The 14769-nt window shown below is 39.4% G+C and overlaps 1 protein-coding gene across 1 annotated transcript; it reads right to left on the reverse strand.

The window, feature by feature from the left end:
- Nucleotides 1–774: 774 nt before the first annotated feature.
- On the reverse strand, nt 775–3530 carry LOC137948461 (uncharacterized). Its single transcript, XM_068794548.1, has 2 exons — nt 2755–3530; nt 775–916 (listed from the first exon to the last, which is right to left on the reverse strand). Exons 1-2 carry the CDS (start codon nt 3528–3530, stop codon nt 775–777), a joined length of 918 nt encoding a protein of 305 aa, XP_068650649.1.
- Nucleotides 3531–14769: the final 11239 nt, after the last annotated feature.

Here is a 14769-nt window from a genome sequence, read left to right on the forward strand (position 1 = left end):
CGCTCCTTGTTAGCAGGAACTTGATCTGAATGTATTCCAAGTTTCAGATTTTCTTCCATAGGAGTACTAACTGAACTACATGCTGTCATACCAGTTTCCTTCAATAAATCCAAAGCATATTTTCGTTGAGATAGAAAAATTCCTTCCTTGGATCTGGACACTTCAATGCCAAGAAAATATTTTAAGTAGCCAAGATCCTTCATTTCAAATTCTCTAGCAAGACAATTTTGCAATGATTTCTTTTCTTCTGGATCATTCCCAGTTACTATCATATCATCAACATATACAATAAGAGTTGTGATGCCCTCCTTGTTATATTTTAGGAAGAGAGTATGATCTGAGTTGATTTGCTTGTATCCGATAGATTTCATAAAATTCGTGAACCTTCCAAACCACGCCCTCGGGGACTGCTTCAAACCATATAGGGATTTTCTCAGTTTACATACTTGTTTGCTTCCTTTGTTTTGCATAATGCATCCAGGAGGTAATTCCATATATACTTCTTCTTGGAGATCTCCGTGTAAAAATGCATTTTTTACATCAAACTGGTATAAGGGCCAATCAAGATTCACAGCCAGAGAGTAGAATCCGAACGGTGTTGATTTTGGCCACTGGTGTGAATGTCTCCATATAATCGATCTCGTAGGTTTGAGTATATCCTTTGGCGACAAGCCTTGCTTTGAACCTTTCAATGGTGCCATCGGCTTTATATTTAATGGTAAATACCCACCTGCATCCAACTGGTGTCTTTCCTATAGGTAGGTCAACCACTTCTCATGTTGAATTCTTCTGAAGAGACCTCATTTCTTCATTCATGACTTCTTTCCATTTAGAATCTTTCAAGGCTTCCTGCACACTATTAGGAATAGATATAGCAGATAATTGATTCACAAATACCTCATTTTCTTTTGACAATCTATGATAAGACACAAAATTATGCATGGGATACTGAGATTTAGAGGTGAGAAGAGGTTCATAATTGATTCTAGGTTTTCCTCTTGTGGTTCGATGAGGTAGCACTCTTAGTTGAGTTTCGGAACTTACCTGAGGTTCAGACATGGACTCGGACTTAGAAGGCAATTGATCCCTTGGTACATTATGAAGGGGGGAAGATGGCGGCTGAGACTCTGGTTGCATCATTTCCATCTGGTCTTGTCTTTCTCCATCCTGTGAATCATTTTGATGTCCACAGTTTTAATCGGAATATTGACCACTTGTAGTATCCAAGATATCCAATGATGATAAAGGGTCTTTAATTCAATCCTGTTCTCCTCCTCTATTGAAGACTCGGGAGTAGAATAATACATGTTTTCTTCGTGAAATACCACATCAAGAGTGACATAAAATTTGCGAGATGGAGGATGATAACAACGATAACCTTTCTGATGTTGAGCATAACCAACAAAAACACACTTGAGAGCTCGGGGTTCCAATTTATGTCTCAATGTCTTATGGAGGTGAACAAAGGCTACACACCCAAAAACTTTAGGTGGTAGATTCGGCACAGGAGGTGAACTTATGGTTTTATGAAGAACACTCAAGGGAGTCTGAAATTGTAACACACTCGAGGGTATTCGATTGATAAGGTAAGCTGCAGTTGTGATGGCTTCACCCCAGTAACTTGCCGACATATGAGCTTCAAACAAGGAAGCACGAACAACCTCAAGAAGGTGGCGGTTCTTTCGCTCTGCAACTCCATTTTGCTGAGGGGTGTACGGACAAGTAGTTTGATGAGTAATACCATGATCATCTAGATATTCTTTGAAACTTTGATTCACAAATTCTCCCCCATTGTCACTTCGAAGAGTTCGTATTGTAGAATGATACTGAGTGACTATCATTTTGTGAAATTGTTTGAACAACGAACTAACTTCACTTTTTGACTTCATTAAACAAATCCAAGTCATACGGGTGTGATCATCAATAAAAGAAACAAACCACCATTTATCACTAAGAGAGACTATATTTGCTGGATCCCACACATCAGAGTGAATAATCATAAACGGTTCTGAACTCCTATTCATGCTTATTGGGAATGGAACACGATGGATTTTTGCCAATTCACATACATCACACTTAAAATCTGAAATAGATAGTTTTTCAAAAAGTGTAGGAAACAATTTCTTTAAATAACCAAAGGATGAATGACCCAACCGTTTATGCCATAACCAAATGTCAGAATCTGCAGATTTATTCTTCATGGAGAACGCTTGGGCTAACTGATGAAAACTTTCTGGCTGCAGACCAAGGTAATAGAGTTTCCCCCTTCTAGTACCATACCCAATTGTCTTCTGAGTTCGGATGTCCTTAAAAACACAAAGGTTAGGCCAAAAAACCACAATACAATGCAGAGTACGAGTTATTTGAGCAACTGATAATATAGTATGATTGAGGGTTGGAACAACTAATACAGAATCAAGACTCAGATTTTTAGTGAGAGTGATAGAACCTTCTCCAATAACGTGAGGTGGAGTACCATTTGGTGTAGATACGATATGTTGTTCAGATGGTTTCATACTTTTAACATGAAGATTGTCAAAGGTCATATGATCGGTAGCACCAGAATCAATTATCCATTCACTATTTCTACTAGGAGTAGAAGTATTAAGAACCTTACCAGATGTAGCGATTAAGACTGATGCATCCTCAGTTGTGTGAGAGGTGGAAAGTTCTGCTACTACAACGGAAGCATGATTATTTGATTTGGAGTTCCGTTTGCGAGGCGCTTTTGTAGGGTCCCACCATTCTGGATACCCGATAAGTTCATAACATCGTTCCTTTGTATGCCCAATCTCACCACAGTGAGTACAAATGCGCTCTGGTTTGGTTGTTCCAACCTCATAGCTACGATTCTGAGATCCTGATGTTCGATTTTGATAACTGTTAGGACCAGTTGGTCGAGCTGTTTTAGGCTTAGCTCGACGTGCTACCATTGCAGATGTCTCAACACGGTCAACTTCACTATTTAAAGTGGTTCTACGAACAAAGTCACGACGTACATAAGCATAGGCTTCTTCAAGATCCAATATCGGGTCTTTTCTGAGAATTTCGCCACGGACTTGTTCGAATTCTGCATCCAATCCGTTTAAGAAAATATGAACGCGCAATCTTTCAACGGATTTCCTATAAGCGATAACATCATCAGGATCTTTCATTATAGTCCTGTCACGATGATCAAGTTCTTGAAAAATTTCCACAAGATCACCATAATACGTTGATAAAGGATGACCAGTCTGTTTGGTGGAGAAAGCTCTCTGATTCAATGAAAATAATTGTGATTCATCTGACCCATCATAGAAAGCTTTTTTCAGAGCATTCGATATTTCGCATGCGGTACGCAGCCGAATATAGCGCTTCATAATATCTGGTGACATAGAGGTTAACAACCACCCCTTGACTTTTTGATTTTCAGCATACCATTTCGCATAGGAGGCATCCGTTTCTTGTGGGAATGGTGTTTTTCCCATAATATATTCAAGTTTTTTCTCGTCCCGCAATTTGCATCTCCATGATCTGGGACCATACATCATAGTTGACTTCGGTAAGAGTGACACTGGTTGTAAAACCAGAGTGTTCGGATTGCACATGAATAATCGGTGTTAATTCCTTCGACATGATGAAAAGAAGGTCCGTAGAGTGGTCCGGTCTGGTCTGGTTCACAAAAAATAATATTGGTCCGGTCCGGTCCGTATAATGATTCGGTATGGTTTGTTTCCCTTTCTAAAAATAATCTTGGACAGGTCCGGTCTGGTCCGATCAGTAGACTGGTTTGGTCCGGTTCGCTTATGCTGGGCCGATCTTGGTCTGTCCGAGACCGGATCGATCGGGTAGAAATACGACACACACCTAAGTTCAAAAATAAAAATTTATCTCGGCAAGTTACTGTACATCTTCTTCGTCAAGATGACGAAGTTTTTGTGTCTCGACAGTGCATCTCCCCCTTCGCCGGCGTCAGTTCTGACGATATTCTGGAATACTGTTGTCGGTGAAGGTTCTGTTGAGGTCAGAGCAGTGTCTCGGCTACGATCATCGGCGGCCTGCGGAACGTCCGAACAGCGCTGTTTCGCGGCGAGTCATCGGTCGACGAAGCTTTCGAATGGAAAGGCCGAGCAGTGGCTCGGATACGGTCGTCGGCGGCTTGCGGAACGTCTCGACGAAGCTTTCTGATGGAAGATCGTCGGCGGCGGCCTGCGGAGCTTCCGAACAACTCTGTTTCGCGGCGAAACAGAGTTTAGATTACAGAACAGAGATTTTTTTCACTCTGTTCTTCGGCTACAACTACGGAACAGAGCTTTCGCTCTGCTCTTTGGCGATGAGAAGGAGAAGGAGATGATTCTCCTGCTCTAATACCAACTCGAAAATAATGATTCACATTCAATCTCTCTTTCTCATTCACATCATCGGCTTAAATAGCCGTTATACAAAATATACATGGAAGAATGGAAGTGATTAACGGGATTACCCCAATCACCGGATTTACAGAATATTACATGATTTCTCCTTAAGGGAAGAAATCTCTGAGTAAATCTTAACAGTTTGCGCATGTATTGACTCACCACACTTACCGCATATGATATATCTGGCTTTGTTACACAGAAATAAATGAGTTTCCTCCCAAGTCTTTGATATTTTTCGATAAACACATATTTTCCAATGCCTAAAGATAATTTATTAGTGGAATCCATAGGGGTTTCTTTTGGTCTACAACCCAACATTCCTTTGTCCTCCAGTAGATCAAGGATATAATCCCATGATTGGACTGTAGTACTTCAATACCTAGAGAATATTTAAGTAGTCCAAGATCTTTTGTCTTGAATTCTTCACATATATTTTTCTTGCTTTCCTTCATGCACTCGGGATCACTACCGGTTAAGACAATATCATCAACATATATGGCCAAAATCAATTTACCTTTAGGTGTGTATTTAAGAAATATGGAGTGACCTATGGAACATCTGTGAAATCAGGCCCGTATGAGTGCTTGGCTAAATTTATCAAACCATGCACGAGGAGACTGTTTCAGACCATAAAGGGATTTCTTCAATCGACATACCGACTCTCCCTCAACCACAAATCCAGGTGGTTGTTGCATATAAATTTCTTCCTTTATATCCCCATTGAGAAAAATATTTTTCACATCAAGCTGATAGACCGAACAGGAAGAATTAGTAGCAAGAGATAATAGAATATGTACCGAGTTCATTTTGGACACTAGTGAAAATGTTTCCTCCTAATCGATCCCGTAACATTGCGTACAGCCATTAGCAATGAAGCGGGCCATAAGACGAGCAACTGACCCATCTGGATTGTATTTAACAGTAAAGACCCACTTACAGTTGACAAGTTTTTTATCTGATGGAAGAGGCACTAGAGCCCATGTCTGATTCTCATAGAGTACCTGTATTTCTTCATCCATTGCCGCCTTCCACCCTGGATGTTTCAGAGCCACCTAATACGACTGTGGAACTGAGATGGAGGAGATAGAAGCAATAAATTGACAACATGAAGAGGATAAATGATGGTGAGACACAAAATTGGATATGGGGTAAGATGTAGAGGGTCTAGTGCAAGTTCTGGGTTCTTTTCCCAAGGCAATAGGTAGAGTATCATTGGTCCAAAATGAATAGGAGAAGATGGACTTACCTCAATGGGATCTGCAAACTCCGCAGGTGTGGTGTTAGCCAGTGCTTCAGGGGGTTGAACAATGTCCGTACCAAGGGGCACAACCGGTCGAGGAGAAGTTGGTACAGAAGAGAGACCTAGAGGAGCATTGTCAGAGTAGTATGAAGAGTCTTCAAAAAAAGTTACATCTTTGGACACAAGTAACCTTTGGACAGTGGGATTGTAGCAAATATAACCCTTTTTCCGTGTGAGAGTATCCTAAGAAGATACACTTGGCAGATTTTAGATCAAGTTTACTATGTTGAGGGGAGGTAATATGAACAAAACATGTACAACCGAAGACTTTTAAGGGAAGTGAAAAGGGATCACCATGTGGAAACAATAAGGGATATGGGGATTTATAACCAAGAAAGCAAGAGGGTAACCTATTCATAAGAAAACATGCAGTAAAGATGGCATGCGACTAATAAAAGTATGAGACTTTCACGGTATACAATAAGCTACGAGCAACCTTAAGAAGGTGACGATTTTTCCGTTCTACTACAACATTATGTTGGGAGGTGTAGGCACAAGATGTTTGATGGATAATGTTTTTCTCTTGACAATTGTTGATTTTCAAGACTCCATGGATTTAACTCATGGAGAAAAAGAGAGAGAGAGAGAGACCCATTGAGAGAAAACTGGAAGAAGAAGAGTTATGGACTTGATGTCCTAACCCTCCCCTTGAAGCTCTATTTATAGATTAATGAAACTACTATATTACAATAATACCCCTGAACCTAGGGTTTAGGGTTTTAACCCTGGAACTTTAATCTAATTATATCAATGTCATCTCTATGAGATGACCCTTTATTTACCATCTTGCTATCATTGTATGTGGGCCTATGGGCCTTCTCCTTGATCTATGGGCCTTGAGCCCGTCTTCTTTATCTCTTGCATACATGAGTCTTCGTTGGTCTTATGGGTTTGGGCCCATCTTCTAATACACTTGGATATGTGGACCTTCTTTGGTCGTGTGGGCTTGGGTCCTATCTTCCAACACTTAGAAAACAACATGAACTCCCAACTTGCTGCAAATGATGTATAAAATCTTTTTTGTAGAAAATGGCATATATTCCAATATGCCTTCAGCTTCCTACACTCCCCCTTATGCTGGTGCTCACGTTCATGGGGCTCAACTGGCATAATATTAGTGAGAGTAAATCACTCCTAACCGCTAAGACATTGCTCCATAATCCAGTCTTAACTCATGCTGGATGTAGGGCACACTCCATCTTCTGTAGGTAGTGTGTTTATCAGCATTGCTCTGAAGTGTCCACCGTGTCCCTCCACAAGACAACGGTTTTCCAGTGGTAGAGTAGTATATGACATTAATGGGGGGAAGTAACATAAATATAATAATAAGTTCCTTCGTCATGGAATTCCAACTGTTGACATTTGATATTTTTGACAAGGTATTAAGTTCCTCTATCATGGAATCCCAACCACAAATATTTTTTATATTTTTGACGCAGTATTAAGTTCCTCCGTCATGGAATTCCCACTGTTGACATTTGATATTTTTTACGGGGTGTAAAGTTCCTCCATCATGGAATTCTAACCGCAAATATTTTTTATGGGGACAAATAAATAATGGTATGAGGCCACCTCTTCTTCAATAATAATTTCTCCTCCAAAGAGATACAGTAGCAACAACTGAAATGGGCTTGGACACATTTAACACGAACCAAGATAATCCTTGTAAAATTGACCCATGACATAATCCAATGCACATATTTGTACCAAATAATATGCTGACCAATGAATAATCTGTCAATTCTTCAAAATAATAATTCAGCCAGAGAAAATTTTACCTAGTCATGCTGAGTCAATATATCCAAGTCGCTACAGAAATATGTATAAGTTTTGGCCCAAGCACGTATACCGATGTAGAAAATAAAGTGGCCTGAGTTAAGTTGACCCGGACCCGAGTTGACTCGATTCGAGTTGGTCTGGGTTGACCCGGTCCAATCTGGGATGGAGCTAGCGCACGACCCGGATTTAATGTTTCCTAAGTTAGGAAACATTAAATCTGGAACATCGTCATCTTCTTCTTCCTATCGGCCAAACAGAGCGAAAACAACAGACCTTCAGGAGGATATCCAACGGCTAGCCAAAATAATTTCGGCAAGGTGACAGTCAGACCGGCAGAATATTTTCGAAGCCATCGGCTCAAGAGATAAGCTCGGAGATAATACCGACAGTGACTCTGGTGTTGCTGTCGAAGCGACGTTTAAAAATGGTAATGCAGAGGAAGTAAACTTACCTCAGTTAATGGAGCAGCATAAATGGCTTGCTACTGTGGTAGCTATCAAGGTTCCTGGTAAGGTAAGCAACAATATGGATGGATGGAAGATTTGCTCAGGATTATGGGAAGATGCCAATAGTCGGCTTCTTCTTCTTTGGCAATGGCAACAAATAGAGCGCATAGCTGGTGCTTGGGAAGCTCGGCAGACTGTTGGGAATCTCGTATCATCGTTGGCACCTGAATTCCGGCAGTGGAGCTAGCTGAATATTGTTAGCGAAGAACTTTCGGAAATTGACCGGCAAAATATTTTCGAAGGCAACAATGCTGATAGTATGAGGTCCAATATCTTGAAAGGATTTTTGGGGGACCTCCGGTTAATACTGATAGCTACAGCAAGATTGAAGACATGTATTGCCTTGCCCTTCATTGTATCCATGAAGCATGTATCATCGGCTTCAAGATCAGGTGGGGCAAGGTCTCCGGATATCCTTTCGTAGAGCTTCTTCTCATTGGCAAAGAGAATTTGAACCAAATCTGGGTTGTGCAAATCTACTTTCAGATCTTGGACTAAGTGGAAACACTTGATAATCCGAGATGAGAAGGCTGACATTGGAGAAGAACTCCATCTCTCTAACGGGTAATGTTAGGCAGCAAGAGAAAACTAGTAACAAAATCAAACAATGATGTTCCAACAACTATGAAAAAAAGCATCAATATGAGAAAAGAAAATGAAGAATTTTTGGAATTGTGAAAACCATACTACGAGTCCTAAAAATCAAATCTCTAATATCATGTTGATTTTCAGAACTCCATGGATTTAGCTCATGGAGAAAAAGAGAGAGACCCAGAAAACTGGAGGTAGAAGAGTTATGGACTTGATGTCCTAACCCTCCCCTTGAAGCTCTATTTACAGATTCCTTAAACTATTGTATTACAATAATACCACTGAACTTAGGGTTTAGGGTTTTGAGTTTTAACCCTGGAACTTTAATCTAATTACATCAATGCCATCTCTATGAGATGACCCTTTATTTACCATCTTGCCATCATTGTATGTGGGCCTATGGGCCTTCTCTTTGATATGTGGGCCTTGAGCCCGTCTTCTTTATCTCTTGGATACATGGGTCTCCCTTGATCTTATGGGTTTGGGCCAATCTTCTAATACACTTGGATATGTGGGTCTTCCTTGGTCGTGTGGGTTTAGGCCCTATCTTCCATCAACAATAATAGTCAAGATCTTTATACGGATATTCTTTGGCATTATCAGCCCTAAGTACTTTGATTTTCTGACCAAATTGAGTGACAACCATAGCATGAAAGGATTTAAAAATGGATGGTATTTCAGATCACTCTTTAAAAAGAAATAGCCATGTGGTATGAGTAAAATCATCAATAAATGTAATAAAGTACTTGACTCGGGAAAATTTTGAGACCTTCAAGGGTCCCCATACATTTGTGTGAATCAAGGAAAAAGGAGCAACACTTTTAAGTTCTGGACGAGGTGAGTATGTGGTCCTTTGGTGTTTGCTTAGTTGACACACTTCACAAGTTAACTTTTACGTATTCTTAAAGGTAGGAAAAAGAAGATGAAGAGATTGAGCGGATGGATGTCCCAACCGATTGAGCCATAGACTTATCTCAATTTCCTTGATTGAGATGACATTTATTTGAGGCACGTCTAGAAAGTAGAGCCCCCCTTGTTCACGTCCTCCACTAATCACCTGCTTCGTTGTAAGATCCTGAAACACATAGGAAGTGGGTGAGAAGGTAATTGAGCAATTAAAATGTTGTGTTACTAACTAATAGATAAAAGATTCAAGGGAAAAGTAGGAATGAAAAGAATATTTGAGAGTGGAAGTGATAGTGTAACAGAGGTGGATAATTTCTTGAGAACTTTAGTTTGGATTTGTTAGTTATGGTAGCCAATTTATTTGACAGACAAGGAGAAATTGAGTGGAGTAGATTTTTGTTACCTGTGAGATGCGCAGAGCCCCTGAGTCAATTTGTTATGGTCCTGGGTGAGGTACCTATGTATTCGCTCCTAACAGGCCGGTCTTTTGGGTAGTATTGGCTAGGTGCTTAACATTTGGTATCAGAGCTAGCTCCCTCGTCGCGCGTTTGAATCCCGGAGGGGGAGACTGTGAAGGGGGCAACCTATGTGGAGGGGGCGACCTTGACGGAGTAGGCCACCGCACGTGCAGAGGGGGCGACCTTGGCCGAGTAGGTCGTCGCTAGAGTGGGCCGCCGTAGACGTCGGCCCTCGAAGGAGGGGTGTGATGTTATGGTCTTGGCTTAAGTACCTATGTCTTCCGCTCCTAATAGGCTAGTCTTTTGGGTAGTATTGGCTAGGTGTTTAACACAATTATCTAGAACAAAGAGGAGAAGCGGCAGAGAGCATATTTGAAGAGGTGGTGGTAGCAACAGTTGAGGAGGAACTTGGAGGAGAGACCATCAGTGCTTTTATTTTCTGGAATTAGTCGTACTCATCATCAATAAGGGTTTTCTTTTCTGTTGGTGGGGTAGACTTGTCCTCGTTTGTATCACTTACTGAGGCTTGATTAGCCTTAACCCAATCTGTTTTTCCATGGATTTTAAAACACTGATCTATAGTGTGGCCATATTTCCCACAATGGGTGCATTCCCTGCCATTTGTTCTGACAAGACCATTCCTTCTAACTCTACCTCGTCCTCCTCTATAATTTCTTCCACGGCCTCGATCGTTGTTGGTTGATGTTTCCCTATGCTTGGAGTACATAGCAGATGATACTTCAGTAGGAGAAGGTGAAGAAGAGTCTGGAATGCGGAGTAATGTGGCACATACATCATCAAAGGTGGGAATAGCATAGGCGTTGAAGAGTTGACTTTTAGCAACTTCGAGATATGGCTTAATGTTTGCAAGGCAAATGACAGTGGCTAAGGCTTCCTTCTGTTTGTCTTTGGACAGAGACATCAGTGGAGGTAGGTTGAGCTAATTTTCATTCTTGAAGAAGGCCTCTAAAACGAGCCAAATATTCATGGATATTTTCTCCTTGTTTAGTGTTGAATATTCTTTGGAGAATATCATATGTCATGTGTAAGTTTTCGGAGCTAGAGTACAACTTAGCATATGTCTCCAAAATTTGTTTGCCGGTGTCGAGATGAATAACATTGTTGGAGACAGGTTCTTCCATGCTGTTGATGAACCAACTAATTACCAAGTGTCCTTTTTTAACTACTTAGCATAAGCAACATCTTCTTCATCAATGGGTGGCCCAAGTTTGGTGTGGTGACCAAGTAGGCCCCTTGTTATAAGGAACCATCGAACCGATGTGGACAAGCTCAAGAAATTTGATATCCCTTGCAAGGGTATGATAGTGATCTTGAGAATATCATTCTTGTTGCCCATGTATTCTTCAGCCATAAGAGGCAATCCAAGGGTAATAATGTACTCAAAGTTGAAGTTGCCTAAGTAAGCAGCTTGGAGATTTAAATGTAGCCAAGGCTAGCTTGGGTAGATAGGAGGAGAACCTGAGCTTTATTAAGTCTTTAGGCAAGGATGGAACCCTCTTGGGGCAGTCAACTTGCTGGACAAAAATTTCTATAATTAATTCTCTTGTCTTCCTTGTAGAGAATAGCAAAAATCAATCAATAAGCATTACATCAAGTAAGGTAAGGTGCAATTCCGAATTAGATCTTTCCAAGATCATCAAAAAAATATATTTGACTCCAGCTTGGGATAAACCAACCTAGATTCAGTTCCTCATGAATTAGGCAAGATATGATTGATCAAAAATCAAATCAAATCAGGCATAATTAAGAAGATATTGTAAGATCTTCAAAAATAGTAATCTTTCTTTAAATGGATTGGAGTCAACTCGACTTTCAAATGACCGATTCCTTTCTTGATTTGTGCTTGATTTTTTTTTATGTAAAATAGACTAATCTGTTCTTGGTTTTCCAAGAGCAATCAGCCAACTCATGTCTCTCAAAATATTCTCCAAAAAATCACAAATTCGAGTATAGTTTTTCAAACAACTCAGTTAATGGAGAAGCTTAGCATGGAACCTAAGTAATTAGATTTATGAAATCCAATTGAAAAAAACCCACTCATAATAGGCTCAAGAACATTTTTCTTCATCAGAAAAATCTTTTTCCCACAAAATTATAACTTTGATACAAAGAATCTCAACATAAATTGATTTTCAACAAATAACTTGCAAACCGACAAAATTGTCTTGGTAAACTTCTTCTAATCCGATATGCATAAATCTCAATAATTTCATAAGATGTAGACATCAATAAAATCATCTCCGAATCATCTTCTAAAGATCCTAAAACCAAGAGCATTAAGTAATAATAACAAGAATAAAAAACTTATCTCACAAGCTTCAATCGTGCTTCACAAAGAGCCTTCTATGAGTAGCTTTGATCGTAACTTCTTAGAGCATTCTTTTGATGTGGGGATCCTAAATTTGATGCTCTAATACCATGTTGAATTTAGGATCCCATGATTGAAACCTCAATAAAAATGAGAGAGGGAGAAGAAAAAGAGCAAAGTGAGAGAAAGAAAGCTCGGGTAGAGAGGAGAGAAGAGAAAAGAGAGAAAAATAGTTTAGGCTAGAGAGAGATTCTTCATGAGTTGAGAAGTGGAGAGCTTGATTGAACCATTCAACCAAGACCCCTATTTATACTATTTCAATTACATATTAAGAGATAAGATATGATCTCTAATATCCCTAATTACATCAATCATGATTAACCAAATCTACACAAATCAAGGGAAGATAAATTGCTTACATTACTTAAGGAAGATTGCCAAATCTTCCAACTCATGTGATAACGATTCCAGCTCATGTGATGACTCATAATGCCACCTCACGTGATCATAGTGAGTCCCACTAGCTCGTGTGACAATAGTTAAGTTTCTAATTATAGAATTTGCTTATATTCTTCCTTGGGCATTCAATTCCTTTTTTATAGTGTTTTTCATGACATTTGAATGACTTGAATATAGGATAAGATAACACATTAGTTGAAGATATCTACAATGAGAAATAAGGATAGTGGGTTGTAAATATCTACAATGCATACATTTATATATATATACACACACATATAATAAATATGAAGTAGTACATATATAGATCATGTACTAGACTCATAGCAGTGAGTGGCTTCTTCCTGAATAGAGAACATGCCCTTTTAACTCAATGGTAGAGTTGTTAGGAATTAGACACCCTAATTTGAAACTAACAAGAGCAATAATAATAATCGTGGAAGAAAGGAAAAACAAGCACGAGAACAAACTAGATTTATATAGGTTTACCTCAAGGTGAGACTACGTCCTATCTTCCGCTGTTATAGTAATTTACTATAAAGATGAAATAGTTTACATGAGAAATCTCACACACTTACAAGTGTTTTTCTCTAACCTCTCTTGGCGGACACAACTCAAGATGCTCCTCGGATGAATAATGAAACCCTAATAGTGGCGTCCCAAATATAAAGAGAAAATTAGGGTAACTGCAATACAAGAGTAAAATTATCTAACTGCCCTTAATGAAACAATAGTTAATATATCGTGGACCTGGCGGGGGGCGCCCCCGGGAGAGGGGCTCCCCACCCCCTTCCAACCCTCACGGAGACCTTACCATGAAAGTTGATCCGTGTACCGACTCAACGTAGGGTGTTGATTAGGCTTTACAACTTTACAAGAGTAACACGATGTTAAGTCGTAAGTCATCGATTCAAATTTGATAAGGGTTTTTTTTTTTCCATGAAGCTCCAGTTTGTAGTCTTAGTGTTCACTATTCAATAGAGAAAAGAGAGTATGAGAGAGAGAAGGAAGATAGTTAGTTAGAGATAACTATAATGAGAAATAGGAGGAAGATATCTAACACCTCCTTGCAAACTCAAGTGGGTAAAGCACTAGCAGTATCCTAAAGAATTTCATAACATGGCTAGTAGAGAGACTCTATAAAAATGTCAAAGGGAATGCCAGTAAGGTTGAAAACACTAACAATCACTTTTTTTTTGTGAACAAAGTGGGTGTCAACTTCTACATGCTTGCTATTGTTATGAATGACTGGGTTGGAAGCCATGTAGATGGTGCTGATGTTATAACAATATATGGATGGAGCCATACATTGAGGAATCCATAAGAATTTGAGTAAATGAAGAAGTAAGATGAATTTAGAGTAGACTTGCATTTAACATCAAAACTAGACTTAGCAACTGTAGGTTGCTTATGAGAGCTCCAAGAAATAAGATTATTCCCAAGGTAAATTGCAAAGCCAAAAGTAGAATGCCTAGTGTCAAGATAACCAGCCAATCAACATCACATGAATCTACTAGAGTAAAGTTGGGGCAGGGAGAGATGTACAACCAATATGAAAGAGTATGTTTCACATATCAAAGTATTCTTTTAGGGGAGTGCATAAACTAAAAAACAAACTTGACAATATAAGAAAGATATGGGCATGTCATGGTAAGGTATTGAAAAGGCCCCACCTTTGTCGATACTTAGTAGCATCAACTAATAAATCACACTTGAAGTTATTAAGTCAATCACCAGACATGGGAGTGGAGATAGGTTTGGATCCATTCCAAATTGTTGTAACAGTTGAAGAGCATACTTGGTCTGAATGAGCAGAATATCCTATTGATGAGAAATAACTTTCATTCCCAAAAAAATATTGTAAAGAACTTAAATGTTTCATATCAAAGTGTTGAGATAAGATTATTAATAAAATCATGAATGTTAGTGGAAGAATCACCTGTAAGAATAATATTGTCAACATAGATAAAAAGAATGAGAATGTGATCCGAGGAATGTTGAAGAAACATGGAAGGATCATGAGGGAGTTTGTGAAGGCACATGA

The sequence above is a fragment of the Aristolochia californica genome, unplaced genomic scaffold (genome assembly GCF_029961685.1).
Source record: "Aristolochia californica isolate CCGP_79_NKW_82.1479 unplaced genomic scaffold, dmAriCali1.0.hap1 SCAF_1, whole genome shotgun sequence".
NCBI lineage: Eukaryota > Viridiplantae > Streptophyta > Magnoliopsida > Piperales > Aristolochiaceae > Aristolochia > Aristolochia californica.

What these genes read in the sequence shown, in the direction of transcription:
- LOC137948461 (XM_068794548.1), bottom strand. Translation starts at nt 3,530, where the DNA reads ATGATGTATGGTCCCAGATCATGGAGATGCAAATTGCGGGACGAGAAA. An exon ending in CGATGTTATGAACTTATCGG is followed by an intron (nt 917 to 2,754) that starts GTATCCAGAATG and finishes GTCTTATCATAG; the next exon opens with ATTGTCAAAAGAAAATGAGG.